This window comes from Crassostrea angulata, chromosome 3 (assembly GCF_025612915.1).
Source record: "Crassostrea angulata isolate pt1a10 chromosome 3, ASM2561291v2, whole genome shotgun sequence".
NCBI classification, from domain to species: domain Eukaryota; kingdom Metazoa; phylum Mollusca; class Bivalvia; order Ostreida; family Ostreidae; genus Magallana; species Magallana angulata.
The window spans coordinates 5,798,296-5,816,750 of record NC_069113.1 but is presented as its reverse complement, the minus strand read 5'-3'; the positions used below and the strand labels follow the sequence as shown (position 1 = coordinate 5,816,750).

The following is an 18,455-nucleotide window of genomic DNA, read 5'->3' as shown; positions in this document are numbered from 1 at the left end:
AACAAACCGGAGGAGATCTCTTCTTTCGCCAAATATTGATAATTTGTGTACTCAGAGCCTATTTATGAATATGAACGTTGGCTTTGGACCTGTTCTGGCTTCCTTGTATAAGGTTCAAATATAAAGAACTGATAATCAGAATCTAATAAAATATCGTTCACATACGTACATGCAATCTCGCGAATCACAAAAAATGGGAAGCAGTTGCCATAATTATTTATATTAACAGACACTCTCCTATATTACAGCAAAAAAAAGAAAAATTCTAACGACGAATTCCGCAATATTACATACAGAAGGCAGTTCAAAATACAAGTAGACAGGTCTCTGTACAGTAGATTTAATGATAATGTCTCCCACACAATAAGAGTAAAAATTGTATATATTTATTATAAAAAGCGACGATGTTTACTCAGAGCAACAACACTAAAAGGATCTCATTTAAGCTTTGATAATCAGTGTATGATCAGGGCACTTCGACTCCTTTAATTTTTTTTTAATAAAGTGAAGTTGAGAAATGTTAATAAATCAATTAGAATATCAATTAAAATATCAAAAATTTTTAATGAGACCATTTGTTCATCCTCAAATAATCATTAATCATGTAATCATCTTTTTTTAATTACTAGTAATTAAAATTTCCAAACGTATATTAATTTCAATTCTGTTAGTGTTAGTGTATGTATCTATATTTTATCACTATCGACAAACAAGTACAATTTACATCAGTCTGATTGAATGTAAATAAAAAGTCATTTAAAGCAATCAAACATGGCGTCTCTTTGGAAACCGGAAGTTAATCAGTACGTTCTTGGATCCGTCAAAATTCTGTCTATTTTCCGTCTTTCGCAAATAGCCTGTAGATGATCTCAAATCGCGATTACAACCCGACCGCATAACCGTTGGATCTAAAGACATGCAATTTTCTACAGAAGTCTTGAAAGTCTTTGTCAGCCACATATTCCTAGAAAATTAAACTTCAATAGACGGCATGTCTTTGGTCTTTTCAGAAGAAATGATGATATTCCAAACCTCATCGGGATTTCAATTAAAGTAAATGATGTATCGATTTATTGTTCCTGGAATTTTATGACATCAATTACAAGTACAAAGACTAGAGGATAAACGTATCAGGTTTTCCTCTCCCAATATTTTGGTTCACTTCTTCCTTCAGACGGATAGCCCGATATCTGATTGCCTGTAATCCTTTGATCTACCTCAATTATTCCGAGCTTGACATTTCAATATTGCAAGCATTCAAAGCTTTCGGCTTTTTTTAACAACACACGATAGTCTACATTAATCATGTTACACTCTAAAGAATAGGGTAACGCCTCTCAACCCCTGTTTTTTCTGATTCTTTTTTTTTCTTTGGAGTTTTAAGTAGTGGGCCGTCAAGTTATGTCCAAGCTGTCCATACGAATCAGACTGAGGGCTGCAGATCTTCAGCAAATTATGTCACTTCTTTGTGTTAAACATAAATATGACGTTTGTATTATAAATTATAATAAAATTACCACCATTTCTCATTTCCTACGTATTTGTAAATTATCGCCCTTAAACCCCCGTAGAAATAAATGATAAATCATTATCAATACTAACTATGGGGATTCTTAAAAACTTAGACACTTATTTGTTTTGTTTTGAATAAATTGAGACATCCAATAAATAAGATATCTTGTATGTGTTTAAATAATCTTCGTGTGGTTTAGCAATCATTTAATAAAGTTTATGTGAAACAATATGACTAAAATTGTAAGGGTATGTTTTTGAAACATATTTTACAAAGAATAAGAACCATTTTAACAAGAGCTTGGACATTGGATAATTGTGTTAAGCAGCAATGTGACGTAGGCCTGTCTATTTCATTGCTGGTCACTCATATGGCCTTTGGAAATCAACAAGATTGGTCTGTCTTTTGAGCTATGACTACGCAAACGGTTTAAATTTTGCTTGAACCAGCGTCATTTTAACTTGTTTTGATGCAAGAATAGATAATTACGTCCTACTGAAAGTCCAAGGTCTTGTTAAAATGGTTCTAGGTTTTGTGTCCGGAACAAAATTTACGTGAAAAAAGAAATTTTAGGAAACATATTGTGTGTCTGTTGGGTTCTACTTTTGTAAACAGTTCTGATCTCATGTTACCTATGCAATACTATGACATTTTGATTTGCTACAGAGGTGTAGCTTTCCAGGCCACTTGGACTGACATTGGCCACCTTATTTTCTTTCGAGTACTAGTCTGCAGAAATCATTTGATTTGTTTAGAATCAGTCTTTTCAATAGTACTCTTGAATTTCCCTTTTTTAGTAGTATAAGCTATAAAATAAATGTTCAGTTTTACAGTATAGATGAACAAATTATTTGCATAAAAGATTTCTTCGAAAGCTCACCCATTATTAATGCATGACAACAGAAAATGTTGCTATAATTGTGATCACACTCCCTTTTTCGTTTTATACAAAAATTTCATGAAATTGTATATTTTGTCTAGGAAGTAATAATGATCATATATTTTAATGAGCTGTCATTGAAAATGCCCCTTTAATAAAGCTATGAATCCGCCCATGGAATTGTATTGGTGGATTAAAGTAATCAAAACAGGAAAATGTTTAAGTGTTCAAAATTTACCCTTCTTATTTAATACTAGTATCTTCACTTATTGAGTGTCATTAGAGTGTCTTATGAAATGGTTATAAAATCAGGGTATCACACATTAATGGCTGCGCTCTGAAGTGTTTAATCTCGGTCTTACACAAGCTTGTTTCGATGGTGGCGATAAAGTCTTGCATTATAAATATAATCCATTTAGATAGAGATGGAATTAAAATGATTAAATATTAATCGATATTGATTCCATTGGGACTAGGTCGCTTTACTGAGTAACCGTTATATAAGTCTAAGAGCTAGGATCAATATGTGTATTAATTTTAAAACCATGAAAGTCGGATTTTTCTTTCTGATGACCCCCCTCCCACAGACCACGCCCCATCCCCACTCCTAACTTCTTGATTGTTATTGGATATTGAAATTAAAAGATATTAAAAACAAAGAGAATTAATAATTGTAATATCTTTGTGGTCTTATTTTGCTATTTTGCAGTTGTTGTTAATTCGTTCAATTGAATCGACTTAACTTCTACTTTGCTTTTTGCCAATATATTTTCTATATAAAAATGTAGTTTTTTTTCCATTGAAATAAGATTCTCATTTAACAAGAAAAAGAAGAAAAAAATACCATCTATTTAACAGCACATGAAAAAATGCATACATTCAAAAGATAAAAATTCAACATCCAATCATTATCAATAAAACAACTTTGGTAAACAAAAATTTGCATAAAAGTGTTAACAAGTGATGATCAATGTCCAAACTAAAACACACGGGGATTCTCTTAATCACGTTTCTTTGGCAGCAATCACAATCGGATTAAATAGAAAACATCAGGCGCAGGATACGAACCTTCAATGGGATGCTTAAGAACTAAAAGCATTAATGGATATAGAATAATTCCATTTGTACCACTGTTGGTGGAATTTTTATCGCTTCCTTTGGAAACAAAAACACACAATTCAAAACAATTACAAATTACTGGTGCAGCCTCGGACACAGCTAGATTGGAAATCCTTCTATGGTAATAAATAAAAGATCTTTTACATTTATTCCATCCGGTAATTCCTGGGCTCGCAAACACGTTAAGACAACAAGGTGATATCTGTTCAATCAGACACGGATTTGGAATACCCGTATTTCCTTCAAATGAACTTGCTTTGTTTGGTAATGGTAGTAAAACACTGATTCGGAGTGTCGTATCAGACATATCAATTAATTTAACGTGTATGACCGGTGACCCCCAGGTACAAAACAGATGAATGGTATACGTATAGGCTGGAAAATGTATTTTATAAAAGGGGTTCACCAATATTTCCTCGTCAGTAATTTAACATGAAAATTAAGATAAAGGTCTCGATGTGCCAAACAAGTGATAGAACACGTGCGTTTAAAGTCAGATCTCCCGAGTGTTAGAGCGACGCGTATTTACATTGAATAAGATATGAAGAAAATATAAAAAAAAATGTGTATTGAAACGTAATAAAAATAGCTTTCAAATAAAAAAACAAACATACACCCATGCTCCTTTTCTCCTTTATTTTTACCACATGCAATCTCGGTACATTACATAATATAAACATACTGAATATTTGGTCGTTACCAGGATTTGTAAGATTTTAAATTAGTGTTTTCCAATATAAACCCATTATCATAAAACTGAATGTTTTACTGAAAAGGAAGCACAAATGCAAATTTTTTTAAGAAAATAAGATTTGAGCCTCCTGTGAGTCGAAAATCTACGATTTATCAATATAAATTATTAAGAATTTATGAATTTATTGCGATGTTGCTAAATTTTTTAATTCTATGTCTGTCATATTCGCATTTTTCACTGGCACGAATTTGCACTTTTTGTACACGTATTTGCATAATGACATTTTATCATATTAACAATGATCTTTGTATTAAAAAAAACTTTGTTTCCCCGGGTGAGGCATTTTTAACACCTTTCGTTTTTGTTTAATATTTTTCTAAGATATAAATTTTATTCATATTTCAAACATATACACTAAAAACCATTTTGTTTTCATAAGTTAGTAATTTTTTGAAGAACAAAAAACTATTTTCAAATAAACTTTTACCACTATTTATATAACCTTTGTATATTTAACATGGAACGAGCCCAGCTTACATTAAAATAAAAAAAGAATTGTGAGTCAAATGTCTCGCTTGTAACTGAACAACTCCATTACATTTAATTATCAATGAAGTAAATTCAATTAAAATAAAATGAATTAAATTATTGATTTTGTATTCTCAATTCTCAACAGAGAGAGAGAGAGAGAGAGAGAGAGAGAGAGAGAGAGAGAGAGAGAGAGAGAGAGAGAATAGTCGAATACGTTCAAGTGCAACTTATTATTTACTTTCATTTTCGGGACACTATATATAGGGGTATGTATTTGTTGATATTTATTGTGATATTATGAGAGATGTACAAATATCTTTACGCATATTTACTGAGGTAGGAAACTCTTTAATTTGGATACACATGCATAATGACATAAACATGACACTTTTCAAGAACTGAACTCTAAAATCACTGACGGACTTATTTTGGGACGGGAAAGAAAGACAACTCCAATGTAATCCAAAGTGCATTGAAGAAAATATTTTTTGAAAATTGTTATTATTTTAATCTATGGATATAATCTAAAGAATAACAAATAGTCACAAAAGCTACTTATCAAACAAATGAGTTTTTTATTACAAAGAAATTGAAACGAAAATGCGAAATTTCAGACAAATTGCAATTTATTAAATTTGAACCGATTCCGATTTTAAATAACCTGATCCTGAGCAGAATTATTTTAAGATTGAATTACAAAAATACTACTATTTATTCTGAATAATTGATATGCATAATAAAATCAGTAAATGAAACCAGCTGAACAACCCGGAATTTTCCAAAACTGCGATAATTCTGTCGTGTTGTAACTTTATGTGATTAAATGTTTTTACAATTTATACTTAATTTCACTATTATATTTCAATTTCTTGTTGAACTATGATTGTATAGCAATTGTTTAATGGGAGTTGCAGTTTATTTGTAGTTTTGGTCCATAGGTTTAAAAATATCTACAGTTCTTGATTGTCATTATCATATAAAAAAAAAATTTCAAAAATATTATAAGGTATATATGGCCGTCTTTGGAATGTATTTAAGGAATAAGGAACCATTCTTTGAGAATTATGAGGTAATAATTTCGGTTGGGGCGTGGTCAAATCCAATAAAGCCCGAAGGGCTGTTTGAGTGATAGATCTGACCACGCTCCGACCGAAATTATCACCTCATAATATTAAAAAAATGATTCCTTATTACTTATATTTATATTATTTCCGATTTGTGCACTTAAAACATTATTTAAAAACCACTATTTTTTATGTAGCACATGCTTTGTATTACTACGCGGCGCAGCCACTACCGTTTTTCGGTAATGCTATAAGACACGCCCATTTTGTGTCATTCAAGTTTTATGAAGTTACTAGTATTGGGTTTTAGGGTTCAAAATTGATTCGTAATATTATCACAGACAAAGACAGTTGAAAATGTAAATATTTACACTATTTATAGATAATTGTATTATGGATTAATGGTACCAAAGTTTTAGCTATAAAATATCCTCTTCGCAGCTAAAACGATGTTTCTGGTTTCTATTATAATATACAGAAAAAACCATAAAACAATTGGAAGACAATATCATGTCATTTTTGTATGAACATTTTATAAAATGATTCTTTTAGACTTTATCGATCCATCAAATAATGCTTTGATATATCGAACCACCTTAACCATTCCCTGTGTTTTCATATATAAGTCGTAGATTGATGTTTGGCGGTATTCAAAAGATTTTTATATTTCGCGCTTATTAGGTGCCAAATATGACGCCTTTCTGTATGATAATGCGTTGCCAGAACTTCTATTATCACATAAACATGAGCCAATATAATTATGTTTTGGAGCCCATTTCGATGTCTTGCAGATGTGCTTTAAGGATAAGAAATATTTGATTCCTACCCTGGGTGCCAAGTGGAGGCAGGGGAATGACCTTTTCCATACTCCTGTGATAATAGATAAACTGAATGTTTCATCATATAATATTCCTTTGGAATATGATTTATTTTGTCTTGTAGGCGTGAAGTATAAGCTAAGATTTGTGATATATCCCACATTTGCATTGAAATACATGTACATGCACTTATTTTTTATTAATGAATTTCTACATAAATGTGTACATGTATATTGTATTTTTAGAGTGTACCAAAACTTTATGCAACGGACCATGATTTGATTACAACTGAACCGAGACCTTCCACACCAAAATGGGTCTCCTTTTCAGAGGAGCGATGTCACGTGTTGCACGGATTCCCGGCTGTGCTTACCTTTCGAGCACCACCAAAGCCACACCGGAAGTTAAAGTTCACAAAAATCGTCTCAGCAAACAGTTGACCTTACGGTCTGTGGCCCAATACCCGGAAAAGAAACCTCGTGACCTTGTTTTGTTCTATGAATGGTTATATCCAAATGGTAAGGCTGTTGACAAGTACTGTATGCTTTACCATGAACTTGGATTTGATGTTCTGACAATAAAGGGGCAGATGGCGTCCTTTGTTTGGCCGCCAGTGTCTGTAAAGCTATCGCAAGAGATCCTTGCTTTTCTGAAAAACAAGCGGAATCCAAAGGAAGACAAATATATTGTCCATGCCTTCTCCATTGGTGCTTACAATTTTACGACGTGTTCCATGATCTCTAGTAGCCAAAGCAGCGAGTTTGGCTTCTTTCGAGAGAACATCCGGGGTCAGGTCTTTGACAGTGTAGTGGCGGGGAGCTACGACCACATGGTCACTGGAATCTGTGAAAGCTTATCTGTTCCACGACCCCTCAGGAAACCGTTACACGTACTCATGGACTCGTTCTTCAAGCTCACAAAGAAAAAAACCACAGACGTATACGACCAAATGGTGAGCCATTTCTGGGGGAGCGTGGTAAAGGTCCCTACACTGGTTTTCTTTTCTGAGAACGACCCTATGTGTGATGCCTCCTACGTCACGAAAGAGATAACCAAGTGGAAAGAGAAAGAGATGGACGTGACGTCCGTCTCCTGGAAGAAATCTATACACGCAGCACATCTAAAAGAGCACCCTCAGGATTATATGAGAGAATGGAATACACTGATGAATAAACTTGGAAGGTGAAGAAGTTCCGAGTACAAAGTTGTAATGATGAGAGCGCGTGAAAAACAACCAAGACATTAGTACTTATAGTAAGACATTAGTACTTATAGTAAGACATTAGTACTTATAGGTAAGACATAAGTAAGACATTAGTACTTATAGTAAGCACTAAAAGATGTTCTTACTAGAGAATTTACTATTGTAATTATTGACAATACACAATTTCTCAAGAAGGAAAACAATGTAGTGCTGAATGCAAACTTATATTGTATGTAGCTTTGTAAATACTTTGAAATGATATCTGTTTGATAAATAAATTAAATCAACATGCACAATTAGACAAATATTTAATCATATACCCTCCTATCTAATTTGACAAGGATTTCAAAAATGTAACAACACTAGTTTATTACAAATATATTGATCTCAGTGACAATAAAACATGTAACAATTTAATGTGTGAACATATATTGCAAATTCTTAGAATTGCCAAGGTACCAAAATATCTTTGATACATATGTACTCTTGGAAATGGTATCATTACAAAATATATAAACAATGTATATGTAAGTATACCTATATCCATTCTGCAGCATTTGCTTATACCATCTGGCAGATAAATAAATACCATACTAATCAAAGAAAGTTAAAACAATCACAATCAATTAAAGATTTTAAAGCTTTTGTTAAATAATTTGAAACTGGAACTATTTTTCTTGCTTCCGGTTTTATCGTCCTTCCGGTCTGCAGGAGACCGAGGAGACTTCGGCCGTCCGCCTCTCTGAGCACTCTGAAACTTTTCTTCCGTTATAAAAAGAGGCTGAAAGTGAATGTGTTTCTCGCCTCGTTCTCGCTGAATCTCGTGCACAAGACCGTGAAAGATGTCCTCAACATACTCAAATTCCTCTGCTGCCGTTGTCTCAAAGAACAGACATTCAAACTCTGTTGCTAATGCTGCTCCCTCTTCTTTACTGATTTGCCTGTAAACAAAACACATTTGGAGCTGGTAAAGAAAACACATTGGAGCTCGTAAACAAAACAAATTTGAAGCTGAATGAATCGCTTGTTTGAAAAATTTTCAAATCTATTGTGATGTTCGTAAACAAGACGGACGACCATGTGTTTGATATTTTCAGTTTCTGAATTTGATATTTTTCAAACCCTACCTGTATCTCTCTAAGTCAATTTTATTGCCAACAATGGCGACAGGGAGCTCTTTTCCAACTGCCTTTATATACTGAGTAATGTTCTCCAGGTATTTCCGGACAGTCTGGAAACTCTCTCGGTTCGTGATACTATATACCACCATGAAGGCGTCGGCCCAGCGCAAATACCGCTGGGGGTCGCTGTCCTCCTGCAAGTGTGCATGCTCAGTTAATAATTCCTCAAAGACGTTTAATAGTTCAAATAAAGTTTACCATTCAAGTAAAAAAGTGCACCTGACTAGCTCCAGAAATAAAGAAACAGGTCTTTGACAACAGAGATTTCAATTATTGTTTTTTACTGCTGCAGGGGGGAGATTTAGGTACAAATCGTAACAACACACAAGGAGTTCATTAATTTCATTTGAAAAGTTTTTGATGCAAAATAATCTCCGACATCAAAGTGAGTACAGTACAATTTTGCGGTCGCTCAGTGCGCTTTACATTTTACTTGACTTAATCGTGATAACGTTTCTGACAAAAAATAGGAATCACACTGCTTTAGAAATAGATTTATATATTCTGTATACACAATAGGTAATTGGCGCACCTTGTCACTGGTGTCCATGACGTGAATGGACAGTTCCTGCCCGTCAATATCCTCATGTTTTGTGTATGTGTCCTCTGTAAAAAGATTATAGAGAAATAACTGTAATTATTGGAGTTTTATAGCTAGGAAGATGCTACCTGCGATGTGATGAGTGCAGTCATTATAATTATACCTATGCAAGGATCATATTCCATGATAAATCTTCTTGTAATGTATTTCACTGTCAGTGCTGCAAACAGAAATAACCGGATTATTGATATAAGTCATGGAGAAAAATGACTCGAATATCTTAATGAACGATATGAATAGATTTATAATCAAAATGAGAACGCTGCTTAAGTTCAGAAAGATTCGTCATTGTAAAGTTCAGACTAGCGACGGGGTACCTTTCTCAAGGTAATTTCGGGAGTAGTCTCGTAGATAAGACATTTTTTAGATCCATGTACATAAAATACACAAGAGATGCACCGATAATTTTGACGTTTATTAACCTGATTGTATTGTGTTCCATGTTGCTTCAACGGGAAATTCAACCGAATGTTGCCGCGCACTAATGGCGGATACCAGCTCGTCAGATTGCATCTAAAGATTACCATCTACAACTGCCCGAGTCGAAAAATGTTTTCTTGTAGATTTTATTGAGTAAGTTAACACAGAGGAGACAAAATTACGAGCATAAAACAATTTATTCTGAATAGGAATACAGATGGTGCCCAGAAAACTCTTGTGTAGCAACTTTTTTATGGTAAAGTGCTATTCTGCCTTTGCGTTAATATTCGATCATTAAATTGATAACGCTCTGTATTTCGAGAGCATTGAACTTTCTTGCATTAAATGGTTACATGCTGAATTTATTTGCCTACAAATACACTTGTCAAAAGAATTTGATTTAATAAACCTATACCCTGGGTTTTGCTATAAAAGTTGCCGTTATTATAGCAGATATGTTTTTTATGTAGAATTTGTAAATTTGGTTACAGCAAATGTTTTAGTAGAATTTGTAAAACTGGGTAAAAAGATGAATAATTGAAGATATTAATAAATATGGCGATCTGCTGACAATAAATAATGGAAGGTAAAAGCTCGTTATTATAAAAAAAAACCCATCGAATAACATCGTTTTATATATATTCCAGGGTATTTTTAAAACAAACTCTTGGTTAATTCATTTAGTGAAAAAATACAAAGAACTGTTGAAAAACAGCCAAAGCAAGATATGACCAAATAGTTAAGAGATATGATATGTACAAATGCACTAACGATTTAATCTTTGTAACATATTGAATAATAATAATTTGTTTAAAAGCACTTTTGCTCACTTTATATGTATATGGAAATACAAGATATAGATATAAAAAGAGCCGATAAAATGCTGAAAATTTTACTTAACATGCATGAACAGCTTTCTGAACTATCAAAGAAAGCATTTGGTTTTGTTTAAACAACAAGCAATGAGTAATACATTTTACAAGAGGATATCTGTCACTTCATCTATATTAAAAACAAATTCGCGTAAAATACCTTCTGTTTGAAGGAGAAGAAATGAAAAATCAAAACCTCGCATATCTAACATGTTTCAAAAATGTATTTTCAAATACGTATATTCGATTATATATTTATTTTTGGCAATATCTGATTTTATTCTTGAACATTCAAGACACACTGACACGAACTGTTTTTGCAAAAAAAAATGTGTTTTGTCATTTTTTTATGAACTTTATTGCAATATTTATGAGATAGATTTCTATTTATGTGATGGTATGTTGCAAGCATGGTTTGAAAAATGACATGATCAACTGAATACTAGTATTGTAAATATGACTGATGATAAACTTTATACTCAGTACATGTATTGAAAATATTGTTAAGTAACATGTTTGTATAAAAGCACATTCTGAAAAAAAATGACTTATTGAGGCCAAAATAAGGGAGACAAGTTTAGGAAGAATGTTTCATATTTTTATGTTTGGCATCTGATCCCAATTTTTTCTTGATTTTTTTTTATTTGTCTATCTATTTTTGGAATTATTTACCACCACAATCTTCTACAATAGTATTGTGCTACTTAGAGTTCCAACGAGAATCAACACAACGGTTTAAGATAATTCAATGAGTTTTAGTGAATTCACGGCCGTCTTGAGCTTGTTAACTTTGGCCCAGAAGACCTTGGGGTTACCTAACACCACCAAATGTTTTTGATATCATGCACTCAATAGTCTAGTGATGTCAGCTAAGAGACATGCAAACAATATCAGGGTATTGTATTCACCATACTTCAAACCGAATCGACCTTGAGCTGTACTGTATCCCATGTCAAGGGCGCTAACATTCCAGACTTTTATACCGCGTAAAAAAGTATAAATTTGTCAGGTCGTAAACGTAAATCAAAGAATCCTCCCTCTTTATTTCTAGATATAGCTTATAAACCTCAGAGGGATTAATTTGATATAGTGGTATACCGCGGTTATAACGACACAAACCATCCATCCATCAGTCTAACCAGATCGCACTTGGAAGTCATCCATTCTCGGTATCTCAAGCCCCGATATCAACGTTGGATGAAGGTCTTCTTCATTAACGCAATTAAGCGATGTAATATGTCTAAGAAAAGAGATTTGTTATCAAGATTTCCCGAGTTATTCAATCTGGTGGGGATATCATGCACGGGGAATGTTGTATATTGGAGTCCAGATCACAGGGAAGTATATGTGGAATTATTACTTAGGGATCGTAAAGCTCTCGTAGAATTATCTTTGAAGACCAAAGAACAGGCAGTAATGGTAGGCGCACGTGAAAGATTACATAAGCCACACGCTCACTGAAATACACTTTGCAGGGAAAACACCCCTTTTAATTGTTTTGTTAAAAGATGCAAGGCTGCGAGGTAGTGTTTCTTCTTTATCAGAGAACTTTTAATATTTTTAAACTCTTTGGTATTATAAATCAGGCACTGGTGTCTAAATAGTTAAGAAAATTTAATTGTTGTTGTTGTGCAACATCGCCATGGTATCGATTCATCGTAGAAATACCAGTATCTTTTTCTTGCTCATACACTAAAGCAAGGAGTTCTCGCCAAAAAAGCAAATTGCATGAATAAACAACGTAATACAACAAAAACTAAAAGCACCCCTGCGAATGTTATTGTCATTCAAATTTTAGACCACGTGGTTTTATTTGACCCTTTCGATTTCGTAGTAAAAATCGTACCTCGTGTATAAAGTCTATTTCACAGTATCTAGGTTCTTATAGTCAAATATAAAATCTAGAGGTTTATTGATTTTAAACTTTATCTTCATTAATTGGTGAATAAAATGTGTTCTAGAAATAAATGTAACTATACAAAAATTAGTTTTTGTCTGCTGTTGCAACAACTAACATGCTTAAAAGAGATCCCTCCTGAGGATTAATTTTCGATCCGCGCCTGACCTAGTAATAACATCAATAGTGAAACAGACTATACCATTTTATGCAGAATGTTCCTTGAAAATGGCTCGATATACTAAGTTTTAATGCAAAACAGACACCCATTATTTTTTTTAAAACATGGTATTGCACACCACAAGCATCAAACATGGCTATGATTTTATTAAGCAACCCAATGTTTATATTTTCAACCACTCTACACGTGTTTGAACACGAACGATAACTCTGTTCTAAATATTATCGTTTAATATAAATAACTGCTAGATGGTAAAATAAGACATACATCTTGAAAGCTTTTCCCGTTTTAACATAAATCAAAGTAGGATATGATATGAAAAACGACCAGTACTTACGTATTTTGAGAATATTATCCGAACACTCATACTTCCGCTCGAAATTTCACAGGAACTGAACAAATATCGGTGAAGTCTCGTGAACTTTCATTTGAGCACCTCTGGATTTATTATTTACTTAGCAACGATAAAGAAAACATTCCGAACACATTCGCAGGGGTGAAAAGGGTAGTAAAAAGAAGATCGAGCAGGACGACAAAGCGAGGCGCTAATCGAAAATGATATTTAGTGGAAGGAAGCGCCAAAAATCGTCTGTTCTTTGTACATTGCTACAAATTGCACATCGTCATAAATCCTTTAGCACCGTTATGAGAATTGAATGAAGTGGTATATCAATTGTGTATTGTTAGGGGGCTAAGAGGCCTGACTTTTGCTTTCACGTTACATAAAGCCTACTTACGGGCTCTTGACGCCTGTAATAAATAAATCTTACATTTTCCATAACGTTATCATAAACATTAGCTAAAACAACCATCTTGTTAATTAAACATCATTAAGCGCCGCAGTGTTAAAGACATCGTATGGTAGAAACCAAGAAGAACGGATATTTCCGTTTCGATAATATGTCATTGCCAAATATCAATTCGTAAACAATGTTATGACGCACTTAAAGCTTTCAATGTGTGTAATATACCTTTAATATATTGCTCAAAAGTATTTTGTGAATGTTACAATATAATGAAAATAAAAAGGTAAACAACTTTTTCTGTAAACTTTGCGTCAAAAGCGGCAGTTGCTCTTCTGGAATATCTAGTTAATGATTGTTCCAATGAGAAGTTAAAAAAAAAGATATTAATGAAGAGAAGGAACTTTCACAAATGGTTTGACTGTAGTGTGTAGCTTATAAATACCCAAACTTCCGAATTAAACGATGGGTTTTTTTTAAAATTGATATTCTCTACTAATTAAAAAGAAATTAGGAAACGAATGTGTCAAATTATGATTCTCTTTTGAGATTAGTATTGTTAACAAAGATTATGATGTGATTCTTAAAACTAGAATTGTTATCTATTATTGGATATAAAAAGTTGGTAAATCTTACAAATTTTATATTATTTAGATAATGTCATTTTACTGTACATGTACATTATATTAAAAGATGACACAAACAAAGCTACGGGGTGAAACTCTGGACTTTAAATCTATTTTAGGGGACACACTTTGTGTATCGCAAGTATATTAAAAAATATTCTTTGGGTGTTATAATAATCGTATATTGTAATATATTTAGAATTAAATTTGTACTGAGTAAACACTACAAAATGTATCATTTAATAATTGTTCGTTAATTTATTCGTTAATTAATCAACACTTTATTCATTCTACGAAAATTCAACAAGGGTTAATTCATTGTCAAGTATCTCTTGAGGTCTTTCAAGAAGCAATATAAAATGATTTCTCAGTGGGAAAAAAAATTCTAGAATAATTCGTTATAATCAGAACCCTCTATTCGTTAACAAAAATGATAATTTTAATTATCGAGAAATTTATATCGTAATAATTATTTCTGGTTGTAACGCGCTATTGATTGGCTGAAAAAAAAACCTGTTAATGTTGCTCACGTCAAAGACTTGCGTAAAACGCAACAATCTGTTGGAACGTTACCTTTTTATTTTGTACGATTTGTTGTCATTTTAAAGTCAATTGGCCTTACTTTCTTCACAAATAGCGGATAGTTTAAGTATTAAGGAATGAATCTGAGCTTATATAGGCTGGGTTGGAACACTAAGCTTTTTGATGAACCAGGAAACAAACTTTCCAAAAATAGTTTAAACTCATATGATTATTCCTTTATCAAGTATTTACATTTCATGGTTTACTTATGTCTAGTTTCAACCTAGGGCACGTCATGCGTACCAATATAATCCCGAAAAATTATTGATGATAAATAGAAAATCGCTTTTACTTAATTAAGTGCTGAGAATGCATGGAAATAAAGTTTTCGATTTCTTTATCTTGGTCTAAACTAAAAAATATTCTAATGTACAGAATACTTGAACTGGTTTTAAATAATGCAATTTTTCCCTATTTTAGATCAAATGGCAGATGACTCTAAAATCAGTGTTCGGTGTGAAGTGGGTCCTTAAACACCAATAGATGCAAGTTTTATGAATGCAATTCTTCTAGACCTCCACTATCGTAAAAAGCAGGAAATTGAATGAAGTACGGAGATAGAACCTCACTCCGACAGAACACCCCCCCCCCTTCTTCCCCCGCCAACAACAAACATTAAACCTGGTCCGACCACAGTGACAAGCTGAACATTGCACAGGTGGTAAATTGGTACCAGCAATGCGCTAATTGCTGCTACGCTGCTAAAACAACCCTATCTTCTTCTCTTGCACCGGCTTAAGATATCCTTGCGCGAGACATCGGGCAACAATTACAGTCGAAAACGGACAACATTGTAACGCCAAAATCTGTATCCAACTTGAAGAATTCAGTCAAAAATTTAGGTTTCACCATTAAAATTACGCGATTTACCAAATTTTTGCTTTGCTTAAATAGTAGGTGTTTTTAAATGAGAAAGCTATTTCACAGATCTGATTTACTGGCGCGATAGCAAGTTTGCGCGCAATTTCATTGATGAGAATTCATGGAAATAGCGCAATCTCTTTGATAGCAATGAAGGAAAAACCTATCAAACAGTTGCTAATGCAGATCACTTGTGCTTTTACAAGTCCCACTTCTGGTAAGCCAATTATTTCTACATCATTTACGAAAATATATTGTAAACAAAAATCTGCACGTCGAAGAAAAGTACCAAAACCCCGTACGACACCTATAGCAAGGTGAAACATCTCACCTGATTTCCCGACCCCTAGGTCTCCCAACAGTGCGATGTTGTATTCCGGGGAGGGCTTCCCCCCGACTCGCCGACCACTCATAATTTCTTAATTATATCACAGAGATTCTCAGAAGTTTTTGTAAGATAAATTTACACGTCCGGTCCATTTTGAAGAGATCAAGTGAGTTCATAAAGAATCCCCCGGAATCAGATTAGGGTATCGCCAACGATCGCCATGTGCCCAGATGTCGGAGTCATTGAACAGTATGGTCAGTGGGTGCTTGGCATCTGTAACAGAGAGGAAGGAACAGGGTTAACGTGCGAAATACTCCGTAACAACTGTTGAACGACCGTCAATTACTTCATTAAATATTATATACCCTCACGTCAGATTCTAATCAATCTCTCACTGCTTCATAAATGAAAACACTTTCTTTATCATTTTTGAATATAAGAAATCATAAATGTTTTTATTCAAGTTCGTGAATCGTCAGAGACAAACCCAATAAACTTTCCAAAAAATTCTGAAAGATGATAGGATATAAGAGAATTTTCACCGATTAAAAATGACCCTCATGTAAGTGTACAAAGAGAATTTCATGACTGTTTAATTAAACACGCTTTTGCTGATAAAACTAGCTAAAACCACACGTAAACTGAAATATATCACTGTCGGTTTTAGCAATTAAAAAACAATATCTGAATTCTTCAACATCATCCCTTTATGCTTACAAATAACACTTCACTGTAATTGAAATACAGATAAGAGGAATCCAACGTTTACTTCAAAATTTAATCTATCACGAAACTTCGTTTTTCAAGCTAAAAGATTATTTTTTCTGTTCTCAAAACAAAGGCAATGTTAAATCGCGAGATGAATTCGATAAAATCGAGAACAGAACATGCCACCTGTCAATTTAGGTCTTGCATCACAGATCTGGTTATTAACCAGAAAATCAAACTCGGGTTCCCATGCACCAAGAGAGAAAACAGCTATCGATATTTTATTCCCAACAACAGCATAATTCAGACTTTCTATAAATTCAAGAAATAATTCCTACTATTGAATTTTTTGAAGAAAAATAATTTCTTTTCATATAAAAAACGATATATTAAAACAAATAAGAAAAAAACACATATTTTGAAGATTATGACCCCGAAAATCCTGAATTTTCTCAATAAATCTCAATGTTATATGACAGAATAAGATTAATGAGCGTACCTGTCCGAGGATAAAGAAGTACCTGCTCTAATGACAACTACTCACCCTCCTCCTAGCCCTGTTTACATCCAACATAGCAGCCTCAGTTCGCAACAGTCATGATCACGTGCGAGCCTCTGCGAGATTCACGTATCAGGCCGCAAAATACATTATACATACACATGAGCTTGCTCTCGAGTTAGTTTTGGTGTTTTCTAAGAATATTACAGTGATTGGCGAACCGTTCTGGATACACTGGGTGTTTACTTTATGCTAGGATCGCAGACGTCTGCCCGCCAGTTTCCAGGAAGTATACATTACCTTAATTTCACATTTGGTTCCTATTCCTCTTTGGATGTATCCAAACCACGTGTAATGTATATTTCTTGGGTCTCAATCGCAGTGTTCAAATAGAATAACTGTTTGTTGAACACTTAAGAGATCATATTGATTTCCCAATCTATTTCAAAATACATCCACACGCAGCATCGGTTAAAGAAATACCTGTGATGTAACCAGGACTCATCAAAGACCCAGCGTGGTTAAGATTTCATAAAAAAAGGTGCATGAAGTGCATACAGGGGCGGCCCTCACTAGATTCGCATCAATATTTTTAAAAAGTTTAAAATTAGATTAAAGATTAACATGGAATCGAATTCCATTTCATAAGATCAAAATCCATCTTATACTCGTAGTGTATGCAATCAAAGGATGAACGCTAAGCGGTGTGGCTACATAAAATTCTGAGAAAAGGGGGATGAATCATGCTATTCATTTCTTAAAACTTCTAAAATAATGTTACATTCATAATTATTTATCGAAATATTCAAGTTATCGTTATTTCTCTATACATGTGTAGATTAACAAAAAAAAAATCTGATATTCATTTTCCCAGATGGCATGCTGAATATGGTAGATATATCCCATATACCATTTTAATCGGTTATATTGAATGAGTGTAGTTTTAGATAAGTATAACAATCAAACTGTCACGACAACTCATAGAATGATTAGTGAAGAAACATTCCCATTTACAGGTGTATCGAGATGTGTCCGAGTCTCCTGGTCTTGTATATCACATTCAAGGGAAATGTGTCATATGTTGATTCAGACTTCATGGAAGAAGCTATTATTGACACGCATTCAAAAGGCAA

The 18,455-nt window shown here is 33.5% G+C and overlaps 2 protein-coding genes across 3 annotated transcripts; one reads left to right on the top strand and one right to left on the bottom strand.

Moving 5' to 3' along the window:
* Window positions 1-4,957: 4,957 nt before the first annotated feature.
* Window positions 4,958-8,240, top strand: LOC128176151 (uncharacterized). Of its 2 annotated transcripts, XR_008242750.1 has the most exons (3): window positions 4,958-5,003; window positions 6,865-7,914; window positions 7,947-8,240. XR_008242750.1 is itself a non-coding variant. In XM_052842253.1 (2 exons), exon 2 carries the CDS (start codon window positions 6,933-6,935, stop codon window positions 7,803-7,805), a length of 873 nt encoding a protein of 290 aa, XP_052698213.1. In that variant the 5' UTR covers window positions 4,958-5,003; window positions 6,865-6,932; the 3' UTR covers window positions 7,806-8,240. The 2 variants fall into 2 exon arrangements, 1 of the variants encoding a protein (XP_052698213.1); XM_052842253.1 differs by having other exon boundaries at window positions 6,865-8,240.
* On the bottom strand, window positions 8,115-17,420 carry LOC128176152 (ras-like protein family member 12). Its single transcript, XM_052842255.1, has 6 exons — window positions 17,323-17,420; window positions 16,119-16,388; window positions 9,709-9,765; window positions 9,537-9,610; window positions 8,951-9,138; window positions 8,115-8,764 (listed from the first exon to the last, which is right to left on the bottom strand). The coding sequence occupies exons 2-6, from the start codon at window positions 16,198-16,200 to the stop codon at window positions 8,446-8,448; spliced, it is 720 nt and encodes a 239-aa protein (XP_052698215.1). The 5' UTR covers window positions 16,201-16,388; window positions 17,323-17,420; the 3' UTR covers window positions 8,115-8,445.
* Window positions 17,421-18,455: the final 1,035 nt, after the last annotated feature.

Excerpts from the sequence above, each read along its gene's own strand:
- LOC128176152 (XM_052842255.1), bottom strand. The coding sequence starts at position 16,200 with ATGAGTGGTCGGCGAGTCGGGGGGAAGCCCTCCCCGGAATACAACATC. Across the intron at positions 9,611-9,708 it reads GGAATATGATCCTTGCATAG|AGGACACATACACAAAACAT; the intron begins GTATAATTATAA and ends ATCTTTTTACAG. Across the intron at positions 9,139-9,536 it reads TCATGGACACCAGTGACAAG|GAGGACAGCGACCCCCAGCG; the intron begins GTGCGCCAATTA and ends GCACACTTGCAG.
- LOC128176151 (XM_052842253.1), top strand. The coding sequence starts at position 6,933 with ATGGGTCTCCTTTTCAGAGGAGCGATGTCACGTGTTGCACGGATTCCC.